The sequence below is a fragment of the Crinia signifera genome, chromosome 6 (assembly GCF_055691185.1).
Source record: "Crinia signifera chromosome 6, ASM5569118v1, whole genome shotgun sequence".
Taxonomy (NCBI): Eukaryota; Metazoa; Chordata; class Amphibia; order Anura; family Myobatrachidae; genus Crinia; species Crinia signifera.
This window is the reverse complement of record NC_139222.1, coordinates 117431951-117458287: the sequence shown is the minus strand read 5'-3', so window position 1 is coordinate 117458287 and position 26337 is coordinate 117431951. Positions and strand designations below refer to the sequence as shown.

The following is a 26337-nucleotide window of genomic DNA, read 5'->3' as shown; positions in this document are numbered from 1 at the left end:
GTCGGCGTGGAGTTGATTTTATATAGTGTGGCGAGCGCAGCGAGCCACCGAGCCGGAAGCGTGACGAGCGCAGCGAGCCCCGCGAGGGGCCGCGTTTTACTTTACATGTATTATGCGTCCTCTCGCGGGGCTCGCTGCGCTTGCCACGCTTCGGTCTCGGTGGCTCGCTACGCTCGCCACACTATATAAAATCAACTCCACGCCAACATGGATAGTGGGGGTATGAAAAGGTCGGAGGACGCGTACCGCCGCCACTCACGGGCTCGCTGCGCTCGCCACGCTTCGGGTTGGCGTTGATAGTGGGGGTGGCGTGGGGGTGCATTTAACATTGTAAGCACCCATTAGGGTGTTTATATAATTAAAAATCTTATATGGGAGCCAATTAACATTGTAAGCAACCATTACTGTGCTTATACAATTTAAAATCGTATCTCATCTCATCTCATTGTATGCCATATACAATGGTATACAATTTTAAATTGTATAAGATTGGGTCCCATCGCATCGCATCTCATCTCATTGCATACCATATTAAGCCTTATGGTATGCAATGCGATGGGCGCAACCAGTACCGCAACCAGTATTTACCCTGCACAGAAACAAAATAACACACAAATCTAACTCTCGCAATGTTTGCACTGTTGCGTTGGTTGATTCCCCCCCCCCCCCCTTTTACTATGCATGTGTTGCAACTGATCTGACAGCAGTCACATAGAGAATTTGGATGCAGAGTGATTAATAGTCCATGTATATTTATGGCAGGTTACGAGTAGGGGGGGGGCAAGTGTCTAGTCAAACTCAGCTGTGTCGTAATCGTACAATGTGAGCTCTTGTGCACACTGTTACATGATCACTACATAGATTTAGAGGTGGAGGAGGCAGTGTGCTATGCTTACTTATACAGCCATTTCAGTTTCAACACTTTGGGCGGGATTCTCTAAAATCCACAGCCCTCTTCACCCGGCATCGCATTTCTAATGACCGCATATTCTCTAAAATATGCGGTCATTAACGCAAAGGACAGCTCTTGCGATAAGAGCTATCCCTTGCGATGCGGCGCCGTTGCTGGACTTCCGGGTCTATGACCCGGGAGTCCGTCTGCGCATGTGCAGACTGACGCGCCGGCCGCAGGGCATGCTGGGAGGGATCCGTGACGGATCCCTCACACACCGCTGCGGTAAGAAGCCCATAGGCTTCTGCAGGGAACCGCCAGCTTTTGCTGGCGATTCCCTCCGCAGCGGTGACACTGCGGAGGGAGGTTAGAGAATACAGAAATGCGGTAAAAACCCCGATAACAGGGTTTTTACCGCATTTCTGTGATAGAGAATCTCGCCCTTTGGGAAGTATGAGGGTCACATGGGACGTTGTGAGAGACATGTGGAAAGTCTGAGGCTTATATAGGAAAGTCTAATGGGAGGATCTAGACAGCATGTCTAAAGGTCTGAGCGGCATGTGGGCAGTTCTGAGCAGGGGTAGGGACATTTTATGTCAAGTGTGTGTGTGTGTGTGTGTGGGGGGGGGGGGGAGGGGTTTGAGCGCATGTGGGAAAATTTTTGTGACAGTCTGGGGAATGTCATGTGGGATCATTTTGGGATGATTTGTAGCTATTACTGAAATTGTAGGCAACGTGTGGTCCTTTTGAAGGGCTGGAAGAAGGCACATCTGCTCCTTGAAGCATATCAGGTTGCCCTGTCACTGACATACTTTAAGCCCTCCACGTATTTTTCTGTACTCAGACTTTATACTATTAGACCTTATAGCCTTTGACATGTTTTCAGCCTTGTTACTCCATTTTATCAATTGTATGCCTGCCAGTATAAAACAATGATCATTTCTAAGTGATAACATGCAATAGTTTATTTTGTCCTAATGGCTTGAGCAGTGGCGTAAGTTCGTTCCAGTTGCCTGGAGGCAAGATATATATTGGTGCCCCCCCCCCCACACACACACACATACACATACAACCCTATATAACCTTATATAAAATATATATTTCTGTTCAGATAGATAGAGAACACATATATATTTCAGAACTCAGCCACAGAAGCAATATTGTTGGCTTTTAAATAACTGATTTAAACTTCCAGGGGAGGAGAGGTGCCCCCTTGGGAGCAGGAGCCCGGCGGCAGATTACTCCATTGCCTCCCAGAGTTCTGCCTCTGGGCTTGAGGGATTTGGTGGAATTGGAAAGTGAAGCTCTGTAGTGATGAAGGAGTAGAAAAAAAGAAATCCGAGCATGTCGTCACCAATAGTTCTTTATAACCTATAGACTAAATTCTTGTGAATGTTAATTTAAGAAAAATTGTGGATACAGATTACATATGCATATCATCTGCAGGTCACATACTATGTTCTAGCTTAATTATCTGATGCACACCAATGATAAGAATACTAATGCAAATAACAACTATTGATAGACTTATACCCCTACTTACCACTTTCACATCGCACCTCGGACCTGGGTTATTGCAGCGTTAGTGACTTACCGACTTATGGACCAACCTGACAATTCCACCTGGTTATAGGGTTATAATGAGCAACATGGGTCAGAGCCGGGTTGGACCTGGGATTAATGCACCTCTCGCCAGGGAGGGAGTGCAGGGCACCTCTCGCCAGGCAAGGGGGGGGGGGGCGCCCAGATGCTCACCCGCTCTGCGGGGGGGGGGGGGTGATGCGGCTGCCGCTTTACTCCACAGGGGCAGCTAGAGATGCGGCGATGGCACAGCTCTGGGCGGGCTCCAGGGGGGTCGGTGCGGGCGCTACCCCCACCGCAGATTGACACTGACAATAACCAGCATGGGGGGGTGGCGGGGGACAGAGGGTGCATCTGATCCGGAGGGGGGGTGGGTACGGCTCACTCACCTGCTCTCAGCTGCCTTCTTCCTGCTCTCTTCCGCGGGAGCTTTGCTGCTGCTGCTGCTTCTGCTCAGTACTGCCTTGGGGGTGCCTGCCCTGAGGGAGTGTCAAATTACCCCAACCCATGGGGTTCCTGGGGACTATAAAGGGGTCTGGCCATACACAAAGTGGGTCAGGGAAGCAAGATATGGCAAAGTTGCATAATATAGAGAGGGAAGAGAACATGGGGTTTAAGAAAAAAAAATGTGCTGAGATCCGGGAGCTGACCACAGAGAGGTGTAATCCGGGCACACCATGGGCATGGGGATCATGTGCAGGGTCTTCCGCTGGATGGATTCGGATGAGAACTTCAGATGACACTAAGCAGCCACCTCCTGGGTCTGTTGTGTTGGAAGAGCTGTCAAGCCTAAAACAAGAGAAGGGTAAAGTTTAAGTAATGCTAATTGCACATGTGCTTAAGAGACAATGGGCCTTATTCTGGTTAGGTCGGTGAAACGTACGTATGGTCCGTTTCACCGTACGCTCGCGGTGAGCGAAAGTCCGCCCACAGAACAGCCGCACATGGACGGTCACAAACACCGACAATGGGGAGTGGCGTACACTTGAGCGTACGCCACCGTGTACGGACAGATCTCCCTCTTAGCCACCGATACCTGGCGTACATCAGAGCGTACGCCACTGTGTATGGACGGATGTTGTCCATTTTTACACCGACACCTTCCGTATATCTGAGCGTACGTCACAGTGCAAGTAGAAATTGAGTCCAAAAACATTATTGGGTACTTATGTACTAACTGGGCTGCCGATTTTGAAATCGGGTCCATCGCATCGCATCCGACCATATCGCATGCGATGCGATGGACCCGATTTTTCCATAGGATTCAATGTTAAAATGGACTGAGTCCATTTTAACATGGAATTCAATGGGAAAAGGGGTCCTTTTCATACCCCTACTATCCAAGTGGGCATGGAGTTGGATATAAACCTGTGGCGAGCGTAGCGAGCCACCGAGCCCGAAGCGTGGCGAGCGTAGCGAGCCCGGCGAGGGGACACAGAATACCGTCCCCTCGCGGGGCTCGCTTCGCTCGCCACGCTTTGGGCTCGGTGGCTCGTTACACTCGCCACAGGTTTATATCCAACTCCATGCCCACTTGGATAGTAGGGGTATGAAAAGGACCCATTTTTCCCATTGATTTCCATGTAAAAATGGACTCAGTCCATTTTAACATTGAATCCTATGGAAAAATCGGGTCATCGCATCGCATGCGATATGGTTGTATGCGATGCGATGCGATATCGCATCGCATCGCATCTGATTGTATGCCTTAAGTTAAGGCATACAATCAAAAAATCGGCAGCCCAGATAATACATAAGTACCCATTATTGTTGCTCTTAGATGTGGTTTATGTGTATTTTTCCATATAAAAAACTGTTATGTTTGTGTTACAGTTAAAAAGTTGACACGTCGACTTTTGTAAATTCTGTGTCCTGCTTTTTAAAGTATACCAAAACACTTTCTGAATGGGTGTAGATGGTTATAAAATAACTACCTTGACATATAAAACCAGGTCTTAGAATGAATATTACCTAAAATTAAAGCAACCTTTACATGTAGAGAATTGTAGAAACATATGCTTCCAATGTGTTTGAGGGCTGTGTGTGGCTTGCAGGTAGTGAAATCATGGTTTTCACTTAATAGGCTGCAGCATTGCTTATTACATTCAGGTGTAGTAATCAGCGTTATTAGCAGACCCAGGCGTCCGCTCTCATACGGAATCTCTAGGGGTGGTCTTGAGCTATCTTTTGCATCCGCCTGTTTTTGGTCCAAAATGTACAGTGCGTTTGCCGATCAAGGCGGTTGTGGCACCGTACATTTTGTGTGCACACCCCCGTGTACGCCCATGTTTACGCCCAGTTTTCCTCATTATTCCGGCCGCTCCCATAAAAATGCCCACATGCCGCCCACAATGACCGTACTCTTGCGGACAGGATTTTTCGCACGGAGAGACCCGCCCGTGAGCATTGCGAAAGCTACGCATGCGCAGATGAAAATAAAACCCGATCCGCCCGTATACGGTCCCAGCGTACCAAGCAGAATAAACCCCAATGTGCTTAAGAGATCGCTTCTCCTAGCTATATAAATCCCAGGTACCTCTATGAACAAAAATGAATCTAGGAAAAGAAGCAGACGGGGCGCTTCATAATGCTATAACGTTTACTCATAAAATGTAAGCCGCATGGCTTGCTGACGAAACTGATTGTCAATGTGAGAGTTCTCCAGTGTGCAGTGGCGGTGTTTCACTCACGGTGCAGTGACAGGCCCCACTACTCCGGACAGAAGGTATAGACCTTAGGGGCCCATTTATCAAGCAATATTTGCGGCTAAATCCCCGAAAACACACGTTTTCGGGGTTTAGCTGCAACTACTAAGTATCACCTAAATGTATTATCTCCGATCCCTGCTGCGATCCCCCCCTGCACCGCCGCCGGCCGCATCTCCCATAGGTTTCTATGGGGGATGCGAAGCTGCCCGATGTATCAACATCGGGCAGCCCGGCATCGCAGCCCTGGGCTATCGCCATTCTAATGTGGCGATAGCCCGTTGTAGCCTATACTGTAGTACGGTCAGCGGGGTCGCGGGGGGGGTCAGCACATAACCGCGCATGCGCAGACCCCCCGGCTTCCGGGTCAGGGCTGCTAGATGATACATGGGGGCGAAATGATCGCATTTTACAATGCGATCATGGGCGGTAATATTCCGCCCAGATCGCATTGTAAATGTGATCATGATAAATGTGCCCCTGAGTCCTTAACCAAATATATTAAAAGAGTATCTGCTGAAATCTCCATTCTAATTTCGATCGCACTGATATGTGTGTGGACTCAGTGGTATCCGATAAAATGTATGGATTAAGCTATTATAGCCTATAAGCGCACTTGCAACATTTCTTTCTCATATAGGAATGCAACTCAATTACCTCTAGTGCAAGTGAGGACAAACTGCAAGGAAATGATATGCTCCATGAACTTAGATAACCTAGATAATGCACAAATGACCTACTTACTGTTGAGAGTCCATCTTTTTAGCTATTAAACAACAAAGATAGCCATAAAAGGTTATGCTGCAGTCAGGCACTGGAGGGCGGAAGTTTGGAGCAGCCAGGTCCCCCAGGTCCCCCCCCCCCCCCCCGATGGAGTGAGCAGAGGTGAACAGCAACTTACAGAGCCCCGTCGGGTGCCGCCGTCCGGTCAGGAGAGAGCCTGCTGTACCGCCTAGCCGGAGTGAAGTGCTGCCCGCTGCCTTCCATCATCATCCGCCGCGTGGCGGCGCGGGAAGTGCTTCTGGGTTTGAAAACACTGGCCGCACGCTGATTGGCTGAGATTCAGCCAATCAGCGTGTGGCCAGTGTTTTCAAAATCAGAAGCGATTCCCGCGCCGCCACGCGGCGGATGATGATGGAAGGCAGCGGGCAGCACTTCACTCTGGCTGGGCGGTACAGTGGGCAGCTCTCTCTCTCCTGGCTGGACAGCGGCGCCCAACGGGGCTCTGTAAGTTGCTGTGGGCAGGTACCCCTCAGACGGTGCGGACCCCCCTGTAGCCGGTGGGCACCGGGGCGCCCCCATCACACCTCGCCTGGGGCGCTCTGGTAACTTATTTATTCAGGAAGGTAGAAAAGTAACTACAGTTGGTTTAGTGAGTTTAGGCTCAGAACTGAATATGTTTTCAAGCACAGATTACCACATCTGTGTCCAGCACGGTTCCTCCGCTGTGTCAGTATGACAGGGAGAAGCAGGTGCTACAAAGAAAGCACATTCCCATAAATCTTTTCGCACCAAACAGTTTGGTGTTACTATGACAGCAGAATGTGTAAGTTATATCATAGAATAGAGATTCATTTTTTGAATTAAGTTAAACCATGATTTGCTGGGCATTGCTTGTAACCAGATTAATCTCAAGCATGAAGCAGATATTTGGAGGCACTCCCGAGTCCTAAATACAAAAATAAAAGCTATTTTAAGACAGTACAGCTATGTGTATAGTACGAGTAGTGTAATACACAATCACCAGAGTCTTGTAGAGTCCCATGTTTGGGAATTTCTCTCTGATCATATTTGTGTCACTGACAAGCAACGGGGCTGCCTGAACAGCTTAAGAAGGTATGGGATGTAGTTGGCATACTGATGCTTAGGATGCTGGCAGATGGACGTTGGGCGTCGGTATATCAACATATGTCAGGGGGGGAGAGTGGTTAGGCTGTGGAGGGGGGAGTTAAGACTGGGCGGCAGGGTTGGAAGGTTAGGATTAGGTTGTGAGGGGGATTGGGGCTTGGCTGCAGGAAGGGAGGATGGTATTTGTGTATTATCACAGCGCCAACTACTCCATTTGCGTAGAGGGCTATTCAGGGTAGTGAAATCGCATTGCATCGCATGCCATATTGTATGGCATGCGATGCGATGCGTTGCGATTTTCCTATGTAATGTATTCACTGCTCTGTGTCAGTGAATCCATTAAAAAGATAGGATGCAATAAAAAATCGCATTGCATCGCATGCTATTATTGTATAGAATAATGCCCTTTAATGGTAAAATAACATATAATGTCATTTATTTTGCCCCCCACTATCAACGTCATCCCGAAGCGTGGCGAGCACAGCGAGCCCAGTGAGGGGCGGCGGTACGCATCCGACCGACCGTTTCATACCCCCACTATCCACGTCTGCGTGGAGTTGATTTTATATAGTGTGGCGAGCACAGCGAGCCACCGAGCCCCAAGCGCGGCGATCGCGCGCGTAATACATGTAACATAATACACGTCCCCTCGCGGGGCTTGCTGCGCTAGCCACGCTTCGGGCTCGGTGGTTTGCCACACTATATAGAATCAACTCCACGCCGACATGGAATGTTGGGGGTATGAAAAGGTCGGTCGTACGCGTAATACATGTAACATAATACACGTCCCCTCGCGGGGCTTGCTGCGCTCGCCACGCTTCGGGCTCGGTGGCTCGCTGTGCTCGCCACACTGTATAGAATCAGCTCCACGCCAACGTGGAATGTTGGGGGTATGAAAAGGTCGGTCGTACGCGTACCGCCGCCGCTCGCCACGCTTCAGGATCACGTCGATACTGGGGGGGGCATTAATAAATGACATTATTAAATGCCATTATAAGTGTCAAAATCGCATCGCATGCCATACCATAACGGCATGCAATGCGATTTCACTACGTTTGCGTACGTAGTAAACTCGGGCGCCGTGATAATACACAAGTACCGGGAGGATTACTGCTGGGTTATGATGTGGAAAGGGAGGGTGTGGGGAGAGTAAGAGGAGAGGTTAAATTAAATGACACCCCAAAAATGTCAGGATACTGGCCGTCAGGATGTCGGTGATCCTATGACTGATACCACCCTAAGCACCTAGTTCCCGTACCTAGCCTCAAGGAATTTGATCAGTCAGGTTCATATCAATTATATAACATCAGGTGGAGCATTACATACCCTCTTCAGCTCTGCCCTTATAGGCGATACTTTCACCAGGGCTGCATCTAGGGGGCATCGGGGGCTAGAGATTTTAGGACACTGGATTTGAGGGGGAGCCACGATCAAGGCCAGTTTGTACCACCTTGCCTACTGAGCTGGGCTGATTCATGCCAGGATTTGTGTTCCACACTGTGGAAAGCAACCAGCAGTTGTTATTGGCTACAGTTATTGGGTACTTCAAAGTGCCGTTAAGTGGGAACAGTGTACAGATGAAGTACCTGCTGCTGATGCTTTGGGGATGTGGTTCCTGCTACAGCACCTGTCAATTGTTTCTCCTTCCCAGTCCTCCTTTTTTTTGCTCTTGTTCCATCTTCTGCCACTGTGTAGAGTTGGAGGCTGACTCACCCTCTTGGAAGCCTCTGGGGTGGTGCCTAACCACGAAGCCCTGCTGTTGCTTTCTTAATGTTCATTGGCTCCGAGAGCATCCTGCCTTCTGAGCTCTAACCTTCAATGGAGCCATTGTTATACTGCTTATTGTACACCTATCTGTTATATGCTAAACACCCCCTCCCGCTCCCCAAGGAACATGCACTCCTCACGCTACCTACCGGCCCCCTAAACACATTTGGAGATGTGTTGAGATGGTTGCTTGCTGCTACCCAGTGTGAATTATAATATATATCTGCTGCAAGAGGGGTATTATATGGTCCATCATATGATGTTGGGGCAGGCGCTGACATCACATGATGTCAGCTACCCACACTGTGCAGACATTGACGACACACCTGCATTCTCATGAGGACGCCCAGCGTTTTTCTGGGAACACCCACCAATGTTTGTAGGCACGTCCATGGGACACACCCCTACCTGCCCCGCTCTGTGCGAACGCCTTGGGGAATGTGATACTAGCCGCAGGTGTTCGCATAGTGGGTCTGCACATGCATATTGACGGCCATACGCATATGCACCCCCACAACACAATCCCCGGACCGAAAGCGCTAAATAGCGAGTAAACCTGAATCACCCCCTGTATGTATGCAATGACCTTCCCAATTAGGTTCATTTACACCACAAAAGTTAAATATATGACCTGCTCTGTTTAAAGTAAAAAGTCATCAAGAATATCTCTGACACTATTTACTGAGAAATCTGGTTTACACAGTTTAGAGATTGGCTCCAGGATATAATTTTTATAATTGATGTCTTCTCATGATATCACAAAAACCAAAACCCATACAAAAATATGAGAGCTGCCCTTATAAAGCAACTTTCACAATTAAATGGGGGGATGGAACTAAATGTTCCCTGTGTATGGAAGATGCTGGCTCAGAGCAAGGCATGGAAAATAATATTCACATGGAAAAAAGTAATTATTCCACTACTAACCGGCTGCAGAACATTGTGTAAATGCAGCATAAGTTTACAGTTATGAACAAACAGAATATGTGTCAGACATCGCAGCCTTTATTAAATGTGTTGCTAGGTGACAGGTGAGAGTTTCTGTAACCCCAATACTTATGTACTTACAAGAATACAAAAAAACAAAACTTGCAGACCCCCTTATAAATATTTAACAAACTTCTGAGACGCTATGGGCATGAGGGCGACATGTACTAAGCTTGAAAAGTGATAAAAGGGAGAATGATAAACCACCACCCAATCAGCTCCTTCCTGTCATGTCAAATGGCAGAGAGGAACTGATTGGCTGGTGGTTTATCACACTCCATGTTATCACTTTTCAAGCTTAGTACATCTGGCCCTCAATCAGAGGTGCATGCAGCTGCAACTGTATATTATGCCGCAACTGCTTCTTTATACTATTGTCTGCTTTTGAAGTTGCCTCTCAAGGACAAGCCTGGAGAGGAGAGCTAAATCTGCATTTCGGGGGGCTGGGACAAGGCTGGAGTCACAAAGCCTCGCTCCCAAGTCACAAAAACTTTGCAGGTCCGCTAAAATGACGCAAAATGGCTTTGCATAATTTTAGTCTCTCCCCCTCCAGAGGACCACCGCATTACGGAATTTGTTTCAGTGGGGCCGGGAGGGGGACCCGCGGTTCAGCATCTATTTTTCAGTGAAACACTAAAATTTGCAGGCGCTATGTCCAACTCTGTACTGGGTATCGGAGAAATAATAATTTGGATGCGTGCACAACGCGACTTACAACATCGTTTGTGTATATCCCTACTGCAGTCAGGCCCTATATTTGTTATATAGTTTAAATAGTTTTTATCTAAAATTAAGATTTTTTTTATTTCATTCTAGTAAACTGATTAAATGGAAACATTAATATGTCTTACTAATGCTGATATCCTGACAATTTTCAACCACAAAAACAGAGCTTTTTCGCAATGATTTTTGTTTTTATCACTGACTTTTTATGTTCTTATTTTCTATCTGTTAGGGTAGTTTACAGGAAGCATGCAGCCGGGGAGGGGGTGATTTAGTTGTGGTTGAAGTCATCCATTAAGTCAAATCAGTGCAAAATTAGACACGGTTTATGATGTAACTTCACCATCTAATGGCAGCAGCACAAAACCACCTCTGCTGTGCAGGGCTGACAGTCTGCTGGGTAGACAGCTGTAATGTCTCCCTCTTTTCCTGGAGACTGCCTGTGAAACTAGGGTGACCAACCGTCCCGGTTTGCCCAGGACTGTCCCGATTTTCACTAGTAAATCCCGCATCCCGGTCAAACAAATCTCGGGAAGCAGAAAATCCCGGTTTTAAGTGACAGTGAATACTGATACCACCCTAGTGACTGAGCTCCAGGCTGGAGCCTCAAGCTATGCGGAAATAAAGGGCCGCGGCCATGTTTCTGGAGACCAATGGCTCTGTGCAGCTATGTGCAAACTTAAGGTAACCACCAAAATGGCCGCCGCCATCAGTCAGACACTGTGCTGAGGCTGAGTTTCTCGTCGCACTTGTCACACTTGTACAACGCTGATGGGCGGCACCCTGTCCCTCCACGCTAACGAGATTCTCTGCGCAAGCCGCATGCTCAAGCCACATAGCAGTCACTCACGCAGCGGCAGCGCCCAACACTCCCGGGCCACGGCGATTACAGTAGGACGCAGCTAGCCCGTCCCCGGCGACATGAACGGTTCATGTCACAATATTGAACGCAAGCGCAACTAACGCCAGTATTTACGAAAGGTCAGTTGTTCACTGCTCTGAGTTAATGCGTTAACTACAGTTTTATGCAAGGAAAACGCACCTAAAAGTACTTCATATCCCAAAAAAAATTTGGAGGGCTGTCGCCCCCCTAACCCCCGAATTTCCTGGAGGGGGGCCGAGCCTGCCCAGACCCCCTGTCCCGGGTTGGCCCATTGGAAAGTTGGTCACCCTATGTGAAACACACATCTCTGTAGGGGATCGTGCTTACAGTGCTCCTTAAAGGCAGGGGCGCTGCAGTGAATAGGGTTGGTCCAGCATTCCAGAATCTCATACGGCCCATTTTTTTTACCTAATCCCTAGGGTGGTGGTTGGAAATATGCAACAACTGGGTATGGTAATATGTGGCACACCTCAACTGTCTGTGTCCAATCATGAAACAGGGTGGGGAGGTTTATTTAATGCAGCATACTGCCAGTGCTGCTTAATTCACCTGGTGTCAGACTGTCAGTGCCTGAGTGCCGGCTGTTGGACTGGTCACACTTGGGAAGCTGCTTCGTTCTTGCTCATTGCCTCTTAAAGAAGGGGAGGCACTCAACTCCATGAACAGTACAGTGGCTGCCTAGTGGTGGCGCTGACCCTGCACCCTGGGGAAACCCACACAAGAACAGGAAAATACTCACAGAGCTAGGGTGTCAATCGAACACACTTCCCTTTTTGATCAGATGCACCCTGATACAAAATACTTCTATCTTAAGGTTTTTTTTTTTATATTTTATTATTATCCTTTACTTATTTGGCCCCACACGTAATCTGCAGAACCCAATTATAGAGTACATAAATGACTAATGGTGCCCACACACGCACCGATCCCGGCGGTGCAATGCTATGCGATGGGGTGCGCGCTCCCGCTGCACCTCATTGCACAGTACAAAAAGTATGTGCTGCACATACTTTTTGTACTAGCTTTTTATCGCATAGCATCGCATGCACATCGCATGCACAAGGCATACGATGCGATGCTATGTGTGCTAGTTAAGCACAGAACGCACGCCGGGATCGATGTGTCTGTGGGCACCTTAAGCAAAAACAGTGACTTACAATTGAATACAATAGAGGACAAGTACAAGGTATATAAACAAGACAACACTGAAATAAGTGCTAGGTTGGTATCTCAGTCTCAGACATGTTAAGTTGGAGAAAGCGCTGGGACATCCAAGAAGAGATAGCAGAGAGACAGTCGTAGACATGAGCGAGGAGAGACACGAGCGACAAGAGTGAAGGGAGCAGGGGGGAGAATTCAGGTGAGGAAAGGTAGATTTAAGTATTATCAGCATAGAGATGATATTGGAAGTCAGAAGAGCTAATGAGTTCCCAAAAAGAGGACATATAGGGGTTTATTAAGTTTCAGTCAGAACTGCCGTCTTGTCTGAAAGACGGCAGTTTCCGACTAGAATAGGTTGGAAGTGGTTTCGACCTATTCAGTTCTAGCTGCTTTTTTGATGTCAGATTAAGGCAGGAAGGACAGCATCGGGCGACCAGCAGAAGCTCGCCTGGTGCCGCCCACTGTCCCCTCCCTGCCTCCCACACCCTCCCGCCGCCTCTTGCATCACTCACCCGTCCCGCCGCTGGGCCAGGTGAGAGCAGGTCACCCGGCATCGTCCCAGCTCCCACCACCTAGCGGCTGCATACCACCAACTCCAAGACACATATTGCTGCCTCTCGCCGATGTGCTCACCGAGTCCCAGCACCGGCCGGGTGACCATCAATCAGCGAACAACTCCAACATTCCGATTTGGCCGCTGCATTGAATATGTAGTGTTGGATCCATTCCGACAACAGAATGTCAAAATGGATCCGACACTAACTGAATATACCCCATAGAGAGAGAAAAGGGAGGACCAAGAACAGAACCTTGGGGGGACATTTACTAAGATCGAAGTTCTAGTTCACATGGGATGCTGCTATGGGCAACCAATTAGAATCTGCTTTTTATTTATTTAGCACCTTTTAGAAGATACAGTAATATATAGCATCTGATTGGTTGCTCAAAGCAACATCCCATGTGAAATAGAACTCCCATCTTTTGATTTGGCAGTATGGAGTTTGTTGCAAACTTTTTTTAGGGCAGTTTCAGTGGAGTAGAGAGGGTGGAAGCAAGACTAGAATGGGTCAAGCAGGGAGAGTAAGGAAAGAAAGGCAGTTGTAGACAATATGTTTAACGAGTTTGGAGGGAAAAAAAGGGGGAGAGAGATGGGTCCATAGTTGGAGAGGGTGTTTGGATCAACAATAATTGGTTATAAGCCTTCATTTGATGATAGCCAATTTCATAGAATAATAAAGAAAAGCCACTAACTTTGACTTTTTTACATTTTTAATTATGTATAGACAGTTACTAAGTACAGATGTGTCCACATACATCTTGGCTTTTTTTCTCAATTTGTCACAACAAACACGGCTTAGCTGTTTTTCCAAATGTAGCAAGTGGGTGGATTCTGAAAATTGTTTGTAGCAGTAGAATTTGTATAAAGTAATAGATTAGAGGTGGAAATCTTTTGAAAAATCACAAAGTGTGACTTTTGCAGAGTCCAAGGTGTGCCAAATTGTGCCATACATGGCGCAGTAAAACCAAGATGTATGTGGACACATCTGTAGGTCATAATGGGCATGTCTTAGTCATTTACAATCAATTCAAGATGGAATATGGTATAGTTGGAGCAAATATTTTACATTTACTTGTACATTATGATCTGAGAGTACCAAACATGCATCAACGTCTCACCCAAACAAGTGCCGCCTGAGGCATGTGCCTCACATGCCTAATGGGAAATTCCCCACTGGATAGAATTGAGAGTTGTTAATATGGTAAAAATAAAGAGGGGATGGAAAAGTGGGTCATCCATGCTCTCCAAATGTTGTGAAAGTGAGGGTAACAGTCATGTATTATACTGCTTATATGCTCATTGGAGAGTATTTGCTAGTTTTCATTAAATAGATTTTTTAGAATTCTAGTTTTATCTGCACAGAATAATTGGTACTAGAGCTGTACATAATTTATTACAATAAAGTCTTACATATTTTGTTGACCATGGCAGTTACCTCTTTCTCTAAATATGTCATGTTTTCATCTGTTTATTCCAGGATGAGGTGAAGATGCCATCCAAGCTTAGCATCAGCAAGTCTCTAAAAGACACAGAGAAGCAGGAAATGGAAGAGGAAGACCAGGAGAAGGAGAACAGGGAAGATACAGATAATATCCAGCTTTCCTCTGATGAAGAGGTCGAGGTAGAAGAAATTATTGAAGAGTCAAGAGCTGAGCGCATCAAGAGAAGTGGACTGCAGAGAGTCGATAACATAAAAAAAGCTTTCTCAAAGGAAAAGATGGAAAAGACCAAGGTGAAAACCAAAGAGAATTTAGAAAAGACCAAGCAGAACTTGGAGAAGACCAGACATAACATTGAGAAGAAGATGAACAAGCTTGGAACCAAGATAGTTACAAATGAGAGGCGAGAGAAGATGAAGACCTCTAGGGATAAGATAAAAAAGTCCTTCACACCTGACCACCCAGTTTATGCTCGTTCCAAAACTGCTGTCTACAAAGTACCTCCCTTCACTTTCTATGTCAAGAAAATCCGTGAAGGGGAAGTTGAAGTGCAGGCCACAGAAATGATGGAAGTTGGAGGGGATGGTGATGAAGAAGGAGAGGTAGACGAATTGCTGAGAGGAGAAAGCCCTGACCCCAATGCACTTCTACAGATCACAGAGGACACTGATGCGGTGTTGGCTGAGAGAAGCGACAGTGATTAGGAAGGATACAGGGACTCCTTCCATTTGGACAGCTCAGTTTATAACCTTCTTCACATTTCAGATTCATTTTATTTCTTTTTCATATGCACATATATATTTTTAAAACATTTTTGCAGCTCTTAACACAAGGAAAAAAATTATATAATCATCTTTCTATTAAGCAGGCTGCTCTTTCAGTAAAGGGTTAATAAAACTGATCCTGTCATTGCTATATAAGTATAACTTTATATATGCAGCACACCTGCCGTACTAATAATCAGCTGATAATAATCACACTGGCCAAGTTTATTCAAAGTAAACAGGCACTTATTTACCAAGAAATGTTACAAAGTTTGTCTTTATTAAAACACTGGCAAAAATGCATCCACTCTTTAGAAGGTATCTTTCAGTCCTCGGAATACAATAAATAGCAGCTTTTAGATGTACTATTTCGCGATTGACCAATGCTTTCTCCGAAGACTGGATCCAGTGCTTCATAATCGCCATCAGCACACATTACTACATATAGTATAAGCATTGAAGCAGTATACACAATAGCATTTTCTCTTTGTTACAGAATGTTAGTCCACAGAGGTAGACCGTTCTATTTAAGAAAATGCAATATTTTCAACAGGTAAGGTCTTGGTGCAATCTGGAAAAGGTTTTATTGTTGGTGAGGGATGTTGTTCTAGTTGAAGAAAGGCATGTCTATTGAGCTGTTATATAGAAGTGAGTCTAAATGATGAAATATAAAATGCAGAAATGAACAAGATGCAGATTGGGTATAGTGAAGAAACTTACAAGGAAGAGAAGTTTAGGAGTAAGGGAAACATGATGACAGTGTTAAGTGGTGGTGTGCTAGCAATTTGGGCATACGTTAATCAAGAAAAATGGGCATAAAATGCATAGATGTGTCCATATTCAGAGTTGTATGCATCTTCAGAAACAGTATGACTGCAAACTCACCTGGTTTACTAGTAGTCATCATCATCATCATCAGCTTGCTTTTTACTAGATGCAAAAGATAGGCCCCATAAAGTCATGTTTTAATTTATGGCTCTGTATAGGCCACATTCGCAAGAACTTTGTCAACAACACTGAGCATGTGCAGTGCTAATGCCAAATGCACTCTGCAAATGAGAGCCTCTTTGACTCTGAATCAGTCTCAAAGTGCATAAGGTCACAATGTAAATTTGAGGTGCTTTATATAAATACCATCTCAGTGTGCCTTTGAAGAAATCTTTTTTTGCACCTCTTGGAGACTAAAAATGATGTCTAGATCATAGTCAAATACTTTAGAACTTAGGTTCTAAACCTGTCGTGCATATACACCTGGATGTGTATATGCTCCACAGTACCACAGGTACATTTAAGGTGCACTTCAGGAAGCTTAGTAAAAATAAACTCATCTTATACAGTATTTTAAACATGGGCGGGTGGGGGGGGGGGGGGTACATTTACCATCGAGCAAACACCCTAAGGGAGGGTACATTTACCATCATCAATGGGTTGAGAAACCCTGCTATAGTGTAACCTGTCACTAATACAGGCAACAATAAGAAGCTAGAGAAGATGATACTTCTGCTTATTCTCAGGTCACCCTGTCTACAACTTAGCTTTTCAATGAAGTGTTGCCATTTCTTGTTGTAGACTATGTCATATGCTTTACTTGGGTCAACAAATACATGTCTTTGACCATACAGTAGCCATACTGACCATTTGGGTGTATTGACAACATATGACTGAGTTAATCCTTGAGAGACATACTGTACAGCAGTATGATGAAACATTGTTATTTTTGCTTTCACTCATTTGCAGAAGAATACAGTTTAGGTTTGGAATGACACACATAAGAAGTAGGGTTACTTCACATGTAAACATGAACCTTTTTCTCCAATGGTCCAAAGTGGCATTGTGCATTGAAACAATACATGTCACTGTCTTTGCTGTATATTTATCCTGATGAGGTTGCATTTGTATAAAATAGATTAATTGGTGCTTTAAGGATAACCAGTTTAAGAGGAAAGTTACATTAAAGAAAATATCTGCCAATGGCAAGTAAATGAATGCAACAAGCAACAATTATTAGCATTTTCATCTTGTTATGACTATAATTAAGTTCATCAATTAAAACCTCTTTTAACAAAAATGAGTGTGTTTTTACCATAGCTTACTCACTGGTGTAGCTCAGCAAGTTGGTGGCATGCAGGAGACTGGCCTCCTTTTTCAGGATCTCAATAACATAGGTAGTAGATATGTTTTTAACATCAATAATATGTAATAAAAATAAAATGTGTTATGAGGTAAAGAAAAAAAAAAGAAAGGAGACATTGGGGAAAAGGAGGGTAGTGGAACAAAGGAAAGTTGGGGGATATCCCATGATCCATTTTTAAACCATAATACAGAACAAGGAAAGAAAATGTTGGCTTACAAAACTGTGAGGAACAGTAGTGCATAAAAAGGGTAGAACATAAATAACCTGAAGAGTAAGAGGAAAGACATAAGTGAAAAAGTAAGAAGGAGGATGATTCTATGAGATGGGTCCGCAGACTAAGAATATGTAAATTAATACATATATTTGGCTTTTAAAAGGCAAAGGAGCACTGGGCATTTTTAGAGGCTAACCACGGGCTCCATAGGTTGTCAAATGATTTGGAAGAATGATTAATGATGCTAGTCATGTACACCATACAATAGATAGATGTACCAGATGTTGGATACAATTGAAGTAGAAAGAGATACTTCCAATACACTGCTAAGTGGCATGTTCTGGCAGAGTATACATGGCCCATCAATTTGTTTTGGTACCTAGTCAACATAGGGAGACCTAAAGGTAGGAGAAAATACTTAGAATCAAATGGAATAGGAATGGAAGTAAACATGTTATAAGGCTGATGACCAAAGATGTGCAATCAAGGAAGAACCACCATATGTGGAGAAAGGAGCCCTCAGTATCATATTATCTACAGCATCTGTCCAATGTGTTGGGGGACATTCTACTCAGTTGAGAGGGCACATAATACAATAAAATAACTTATGTGCATTATCCTTGATTTTAACACAAATTGAACTTGATGCAGTGTTATCTTAGAATGCAGTCCATTCCTTGTCATCTATAGCAGTACCCAAATCCACCTCTCAAGCACTCTCACAAGGGCCCTTATTCTGATCGGTGCGGCCCGATCAGAATATGCGGCCGCGACCGTGCAGGCGAATCCCCGCCTTCCATACGGATAGCCACCTGCCGTCCGTACGCGGATATGTGGCGATCCGCATGAAATTGGACGGGGATACGCCTCCTCCATGGTGGGAGCAGCCCCTGCATTCGATGGTCGCCGAACATCGAATGCAGGGCCGCACGCTCCACCAGGTCCCGCAACACAAGACCACACGGACACTTGTCCGTGTGAAATCTTGTATGGGGGCGGGCAGCTGACATCCGGCGATGTCAGATGCCCGCCCCGTACCCACGCGTCACGGCCTCATTACCATGCATACGCCCCGCGTTTGCATGGGAACGCCCATGAAACGCGGGGCGTATGCATAGGGTAATGAGGATAAGTAGCCCCTCACGCCCCTCTACGCCCCCTGTGCGGCGTATAGAGAATCCTTGCGGCGAAATCGCCTGCACATGCGCAGAGTGACCTCTGCACATGCGCAGAGGATAAACATCGGCGGCCCGTACGCAAGCGGGAATATCCGCATCGATCAGAATAAGGGCCAAGGACATGTTGAGGAGAAGATTTCTCAACAAGTAGTATGTACAAGAGGAAAATTAAATCTCTGGTCAAGAAACATGTCAGGTATAAAGCCAAGAAACCGGAAAGGGGTCTACAGTTGAGGAAATGTTTCATTGGAGAATGAAAGTGTCCAAGTTGTAAAAATGTATAAAAATTAGAAGGAAGAGCAGTATCTTCTTTAATCTGGGCACTTGTATCTCTAGTAATATCATTTAGGTGGAGAATGCCTCTCTCTTTCCATGGAGAAAATTATATATTGTTAGTAGAAGTAATTAGATTTGTGAAGAACAAAACAGCATCAATTATTCTAGGTACACTTACACACAGTTTTTTACAGGAACTTGGCAGGGAGGTTGTCCAAACATATTGTGGTACTAACCACAGATCTACTGTGGATGTAGGTTCAAATCCTTCTGTCTCTTCCTGAAATCCCAGACAGGCTCAATGATATTAAGATCATGGTTCTGTGGGGGCCATATCATTAATCTTGGTTCTTCATTACCCTGAAGATAGGTCTTAATGAAATTTTCTAAGTTTGTGTCTGTCATCCTGCTGCAGAATAAATTTGGACCCAATCAGATGCCTCCCTGATTGTATTGCACTTCAGGCCAGGCTTCTCCAAAAGTAGATGGGTGTATATCTGTCCAACTAGTTTCTGCCAGTTCTGAACTGGTGGCACCGCTGGAAATTTCTAAGGGAAGATGCACTGTTTCTTTTGTCTGATTAACTGTTTTCTTGGTGGACCACTGTGTCTACAGTCCTCAATGTTGCCGGTTTCTTTTGTTTATTCAAAAGAGCTTGAACAGCACATCTTGAAAACCCAGTCTGCTTTAAAATTTGTGCCTGGGAAAGACATTGTCAATGCAGTATAACTACCTAGTGTCTTGTTGCTGTGCTCAATCCTGCCATAGTGTATGACCTGTGACATGAAATTGTACTCTACATTTAGGCTGTTCCCTATCTAGTTTTAAGCCTCCGACATTTTCTATTTTTGAAAGTATTCATACATAGTTACATAGTATTTAAAGCTGAATAAAGACTCACGTCCATCCAGTTCAACCTTGGTGTATTAGCTTCATCCCTTGTTATACGTAGTGTATACTGATATATTTAAGGACAGATTATGATTATTGCTTGTATGTTTTTAACCAATAGATGTTTGTCCAACCTTATTTTAAACTTATTTATTGTGTCTGCCGACACCACATCTCCAGGGAGAGAGTTCCATAATTTGGCTGTTCTTACTGTATAAAAATGTTTTCTTCTAAGGGAACAAAATCTTCTTTCCTCTAATCTAAACTCATGTCCTCCTTGAGTCCTAAATGGTTCAATCCTAAATGGTTCAAGCCCATCTCCACTTCAGGGAGACAGGCAGGGTTAGGTGGAGTCGGGGTGGCGATGGAAACTGTAGGTGGTGGCGGGGGAGGTGGTGGACGGCGAGCTCCGTCTCCACGGGGTGCGCGAGCATCTCCACATAGGCTCTCTCTCGAGACATATTCACATAGGCTCTCTCTGACTCACTTTGTTAACCAGGAAGCCAGCCTGTGAAGCCATTCATAGGCCATACCAGATGCATGGCCGGGTCCTCAAATGTTCAAAGGATGCCTCTATGTCATAAGCTGGGGTGATCTTCAGAAGCTTAATATTATGTGCCAGACTCACACAACAGACTTTATCTGACACCTGCCTACTAGCCACTTAACATAAAACTGCAGACAGTTTTCTTTCATGATACGGCCCTTTAAGGCTGGCTACCTTTCCCATAACCTCCTATCAACTCCAAGTTTCCCTGTTATTCCACTGCAGAAACAAACTGGGGAGGTTTGAACAGACTAACCAGTTCCTTAACCACACCACTTTTCTGGCTCCCAGACTAGGGATTTGGGTGTGACCCCACCGTTGGAGTACCGTGACAGGCACGTGTGGATGATGGTGGTGGGCTAAGCCCTCAGCCGGGACTGCTGTTTAGAACGGCCAGGGCAAAACCCTACTCTGACTGTATTGGAAGTCCTGGGCAGGTGACCATAGGTTGCGAGGTGCTAGGCTTCTCCTTTAGTCTCCGCGTTCCTGCCTCACCATCTGACTGAGACTCGCATGCTTCTCACGCGCGTCTCAATCTCCGTCGGCTGGGCGACGAGAACCCTGTCCATCTCCGCTTCAGGGAGACGGACAGGGTTGGGGGGGGGGGGTGCGGGCAGGCGGCAGGGACCCCGGGGGAAGCGCTGGAAGTGCCGTCAGAAGGGGACCCGTGCGCCTCACGCCAACATAAAACAGTACACTTACAGAAATGGTACCCCAAAACAGGCATGAGCCCACAACCGTGGGCCTCTCCGAATCACGGAGAGCTGGACCAGGACAATAGTAAGGATAACTCAGGATAACGGGCAGCCTGCCCACCGAAATAAAGAGATAAGGAACCAGGCTCCACTGGAGCACTTACGTGGCCAGACTGAACCCTCCGGAAGCACAGGATGGTAACGTGTACACCAGGAGCGACTTGGCAGGACTGGATGGTGATATGCTGACCAAGACGGAACCGGATCAAGAGTGGACCAGGACCAGACCAAGACGGGACCGGATCAAGACGGAACCGGATCCAGACTGAAGCAGGACTAAGCTCTGACAGGACCAGGACCAAGACAGGACTAGGCAAATCCAGACCAGGACAGGAGTACAGCCAGGACAAGCTGTAGGGAGCAATGAGCTGACAGATGACCAACAGAAAGCCCAAGACTGCAGCTCTCAGCAACAGGAACAGGAAACTGCAAACAGGAAACCAGAAACTATCACCGGTCCTGCATTTCTGGGGAGAATGCCTTAAAAAGGACTCAGGTGATTAGCACACCTGTGACATATCCAGCCAACCTGCCAGCAGGAATAATGAGCTCATTATCAATCAGCCTTGTGAATAAATCAAGTCTCTAGAAGATTTCAGCTGCAATGGCACAGACTGACCACTGGAGGCCACTAGAGAGTCAAATGCCAAACACAATCTGAACAGAACACAAGACAGAACTGAACCATTATTAATGGTTCCTAACAGCTGCACAGTGTATAACCAAACACAGGTAGCTTTCTTGTCAAAGGTTCTCTGCTGTATTGAAGATTCCAGCTGTTTTTACTCTGTTTCGGTGCCAATGTGACAATGAATCGCATACACTGGATAAGACAAAGTCTTTGGACTTACCAGGTAATAAGCATAAGCAAGAATATATATACTATACAGATGTCATAGCATAAGAATTATGCACTCTGATATAATTTACAAAATCTGAAATTTGCATGTGGGTACACACCATACAATTATTGGTGTTGACCATATTTATGATACGTCTTTTCATTTCGCTTGTAAAAATACCAGCAATACGTATATAATAGACTTATCCATTGTGATTAAACTTTAATATTAGTCTATTTACTATACAAATCTGGTAATTTAACTTCTTTTACGTCAGCAATTTTTTGACGAGACTCGAGTGAGTCACTATTGGTTATACTAACCAATCTTATACGTTTTGTGTAGTTTGTGTGTCCCTGTCCTTCAACAATCTTTTATTAGTACTATCATTAAAAGCTATGTTTTAAATTCTATCATCATTACTTAGAAATTTCTTTTTCTACAAAAGCGTGCCCCCAAACAAAGGAGAGTACTTTTTCTCCCCTTTTTTCTGATGCTACATTTTTGCTCTCAGGGGTGCACCTCCACATGAGTGACTAACAATTCAATTAATTTTTTCGCATTGTGGACTCATAAATTTACAAAATAATTGATACCTTATACATTATCTTACTGTAAGGTGTAACTTGTGCGTGGGTTCTCCCTACATTCCCCCCTTCCCCATCTTTCTGTGCGTGTACATGGCAGGGAATGATGTGAATGTTCAAATATTCTCTGCAAAGCGCTGCGGAATATGTATGCGCTATATAAGAAACTGATAATAAATAAATATAGTTAGATAGATAGATAAAGATGTGTCTATACAATGTTTTGCTTGTGGAAATCAGACTTATCCGGCGCTTGGGATCCTGATTTCACCTGGATCTCTCCGGTGACAGTTCACATAGAAATGAAAAAGATGTATACAATAGTGAAGTACGTTTTTTTAAAGCACTCCTTCATTTAATACATTTCCATTAAAAAACATGACATAAAAACATGACATAAAAACGTGTAAAAATCTCAAATACACAAGATACTGTATACAGCACTGCTTTAAAGTGCATAGATAGAATCCTGAATGAATAGGTACTGAGAATTACCGGGTATGTGGGAACTGATCAGCGAAACAGTTCCAAAACAGCTTAAGTGTGCAGTTTTATGGAGTATATCAGCTGGGCTCCAGGTCCTGTCACGATCTCCCGGGTCTCAGTCCGTCTCATCAATCCATATGCATAAACACCAACGCGTTTCTTCCTCTTAACGGAGGACCATTTCAAGGTGGGTGAGTTTCAAGGAGGGTGAGTTCAACAATATGCTTAAGGATCTCAACAGGTTTAACACCAATGTCCATATGATGGCCAGTCACATAATAATTACATAAATTTTTTGGACATAACAGGATGGGTGATGATTGGGGACTACACAGGGCCGGCACCACCACTAGGCAGCTTTAGGCATTTGCCTAGGGCGCCGGCCACTGGAGGGTGGCAGTTCGCCCCCCGGATGGAGGTGAGCGGAGGCGCAGAGACTGGAGTGGGCAGGGGGGTCCGTGCAGCGCGGGGTACCTGCGGCGCTGTCTGCAAGCCGTGGTCAGAGGGGTCCCTACGGCGCTGTGTGTTAAGCTGGCGGGATTTCTGCAGTGACTAGGAAATAACTAGCGCTATCCGCTGAGCGGCAGTGCGGGGTTTGAAAACACTGGCCGCTAGCTGATTGGCTGAGATCAGCGTATAGCGAGTATTCAATCAAAAGCGCTTCCCTCGCCGCCGCCCAGTGGACAGCGCTAGTTATTTCCAAGTCACCAACTAACCTCAGTCCACGGGATCACAGCACTCACCCGGCGCAGGATCCTACGCTCTCACCCAGCGGCGCTCAGCCCTGTCCGGCAGCGGGAGGCAGTGCAGGCCAGAAGTCAGACAGGCGCGGCCGCAGGAGTGACCAGGCTGCAGGCTCCATCCAGGCTGCAGAGATGCCGGAGTGGGCGGGCTAAGGACGGGCTCACTCAACCAGACGCAGGAACAGGTAAGACACCCCTCAGACCCCCGCACCCCCCCGGGACCCTCGCATCCCCCGGGGGTACAATCTAGTCCCAGGGTGCCCCCCCTCGCCACCCAGTTTAAAAAATAACCTCCCCATTTCCCAGTTCATAAAGGCAGAAGAACAGCTGCAAGTAATGAAACTACATTTTGCACAGAGAGGCTATAATAAACACGACTGAAGGATGCCTCACCAAGGCACGTGCCAACATGAAAAAAAAAAAAAAGGTTAAAACATATGGCATTGGTCACTCAATATGATGAGAGCTTCCAAACTAGGGTGTGGTATGGGGCTCCGACAGTGGGGATCCCGACAGTCAGTATCCTGACTGCCGATGCTCCAACAGGGGGGCGAGCACAAAGAAGCCCCTTGCGGTCTCGCAGTGCTCGCCACACTGCGGGCCCGGTGGCTCGCTATGCTCACCACAGGTTCTATTCTCCCTCTATGGGGGTCGTGGACCCCCACAAGGGAGAATAGCCACTGTGAGTCGGGATCCCCCCTGTCAGAGAACCGGCAGTTGGGATTCCGACGTCAGTATACTGTCTGTCGTGATCCCCACTGTCGGCGCGTTATCCAGCACCCCCAGCTATTGCCAGATCTGTTAAGAAAAATTGGTCTTGGCAATGGATTCAGCACTGGGCAGAACCCTTTCAACAGAATCTGCTGATGGCCTACAGATATGTAAAGAACCTGAGGCATTTGTTAATGCATTCATCAACCCAGAACAAAGTAAGCATCAGCACCTGGCTAGCGATACAAAAGTCTGGCTGTTTCAAGTGTGTGGAGTGTGTTACTTACAGTTCAATGCTTCCTGGCGCTACCTTTCCCCATCCTCAAAATAATAGGGCAGTGCGGATTCAAGAAAAATTGCACTGCAGAATGGATCACATTATTTACCAGCTGAGTTGCCCTTGGCATATTTTGAAATAACTATGTGCAGCTTTTGTGAACACATGGCCAACATAGGAGAGCAATTAGATGGGCATTAGCCATAGGAGCCATGGATAAACCAGTGGCAAATCACTTTCTAGATTTCACCACCAAGCATCCTCCCTTAAATTTTGGCTGAAATTGTAAGCTAGATGTACAATATATATATATATATATATATATATATATATATATATATATACACCAAACAATGCGGACTGACACTCGCCTCAATAGGTGCAACTGCCCCTGGTGTCACTCAAACGAAATTACATACCAAAGAATAAATAAGGCACATCAGAGGGTCTTGTAAAACGTGCATATATCGTGCAGAAATGTGCCTTCTTTATTCTTTGGTATATGTATATATATATATATATATATGTACAATATATTTTGTATTATACACATAAATATGTTTTTTTTCCAGTTTTGTTATATTTTTCATATACTGTATATTAGAAATTTTCTGTATTATTTTGTGTGTTAGTGGCTTGTGTTGCCTTCCTAGGGTGAAATGTAATAGGATGAGAGAATCAGAAAGTGAGAGATTTGGGAAGAAATCTCCATATTTTTAAGCGGCAATCATTGACACTTCAAAATCAAACTGGTTTTGCAGTGTAAATGATTGCCGCTTTTTATAAAACTGGAGATTTCTTACCAAATCTCTCACTTTCTGAATCTCTCATCCTATTACATTTCACATCTTGCTTCTAGGGCCCTTATTCTGATCGGTGCGGCCGGATCCGAATATGCGGCCAGCACCGTGCGTCCTAAACCCCGCCTTCCATACGGATCGCCAACTCCGTCCGTACGCGGTAATAAGCTCTCCGAACGGACCGCACGTGTATTTCTCACGAATACACCTCCTCCATCTCAGGGAACCTCCCCCATCATTCGATGGTCGCAGACCATCGAATGCAGGACCGAGTGGCCAGGCAGCTCCCGCAACCTCAGACCACACAGGCATTTCTCCGTGCAAAATCAGGGATCTGGGCGGGCAGCTGACATCCGGCAATGTCATATGTCCGCCCCCTACACGTGCGTCACGGCCGCATTACCATACGTACGCCCAGCGTTTGCATCGGAACGCCCGGGGTGTAAACATATGGTAATGAGCCCAAACAGCCCTTCACACCCCTCTCCACCCCTGTTCGTAGTGTACACATTTCATGCGGAATGTGGCCGTGCGTCCCGCTCACACATGCGCAGAGACGCCTCTGCACATGCGCAGACACAAAACAT

The 26337-nt window shown here is 45.8% G+C and overlaps 1 protein-coding gene across 1 annotated transcript in view; it reads left to right on the top strand.

Annotated features, from left to right (window-relative positions):
- Positions 1 to 17377, top strand: part of CAVIN1 (caveolae associated protein 1) — a 49382-nt gene extending 32005 nt beyond the window's left edge. Inside the window, exon 2 of the mRNA XM_083146920.1 lies at positions 14584 to 17377. Coding sequence (XP_083003046.1) covers positions 14584 to 15249 — 666 coding nt within the window. The 3' untranslated portion in view covers positions 15250 to 17377. The remainder of the gene's footprint in view (positions 1 to 14583) is intronic.
- The last annotated feature ends 8960 nt before the right edge of the window (positions 17378 to 26337 follow it).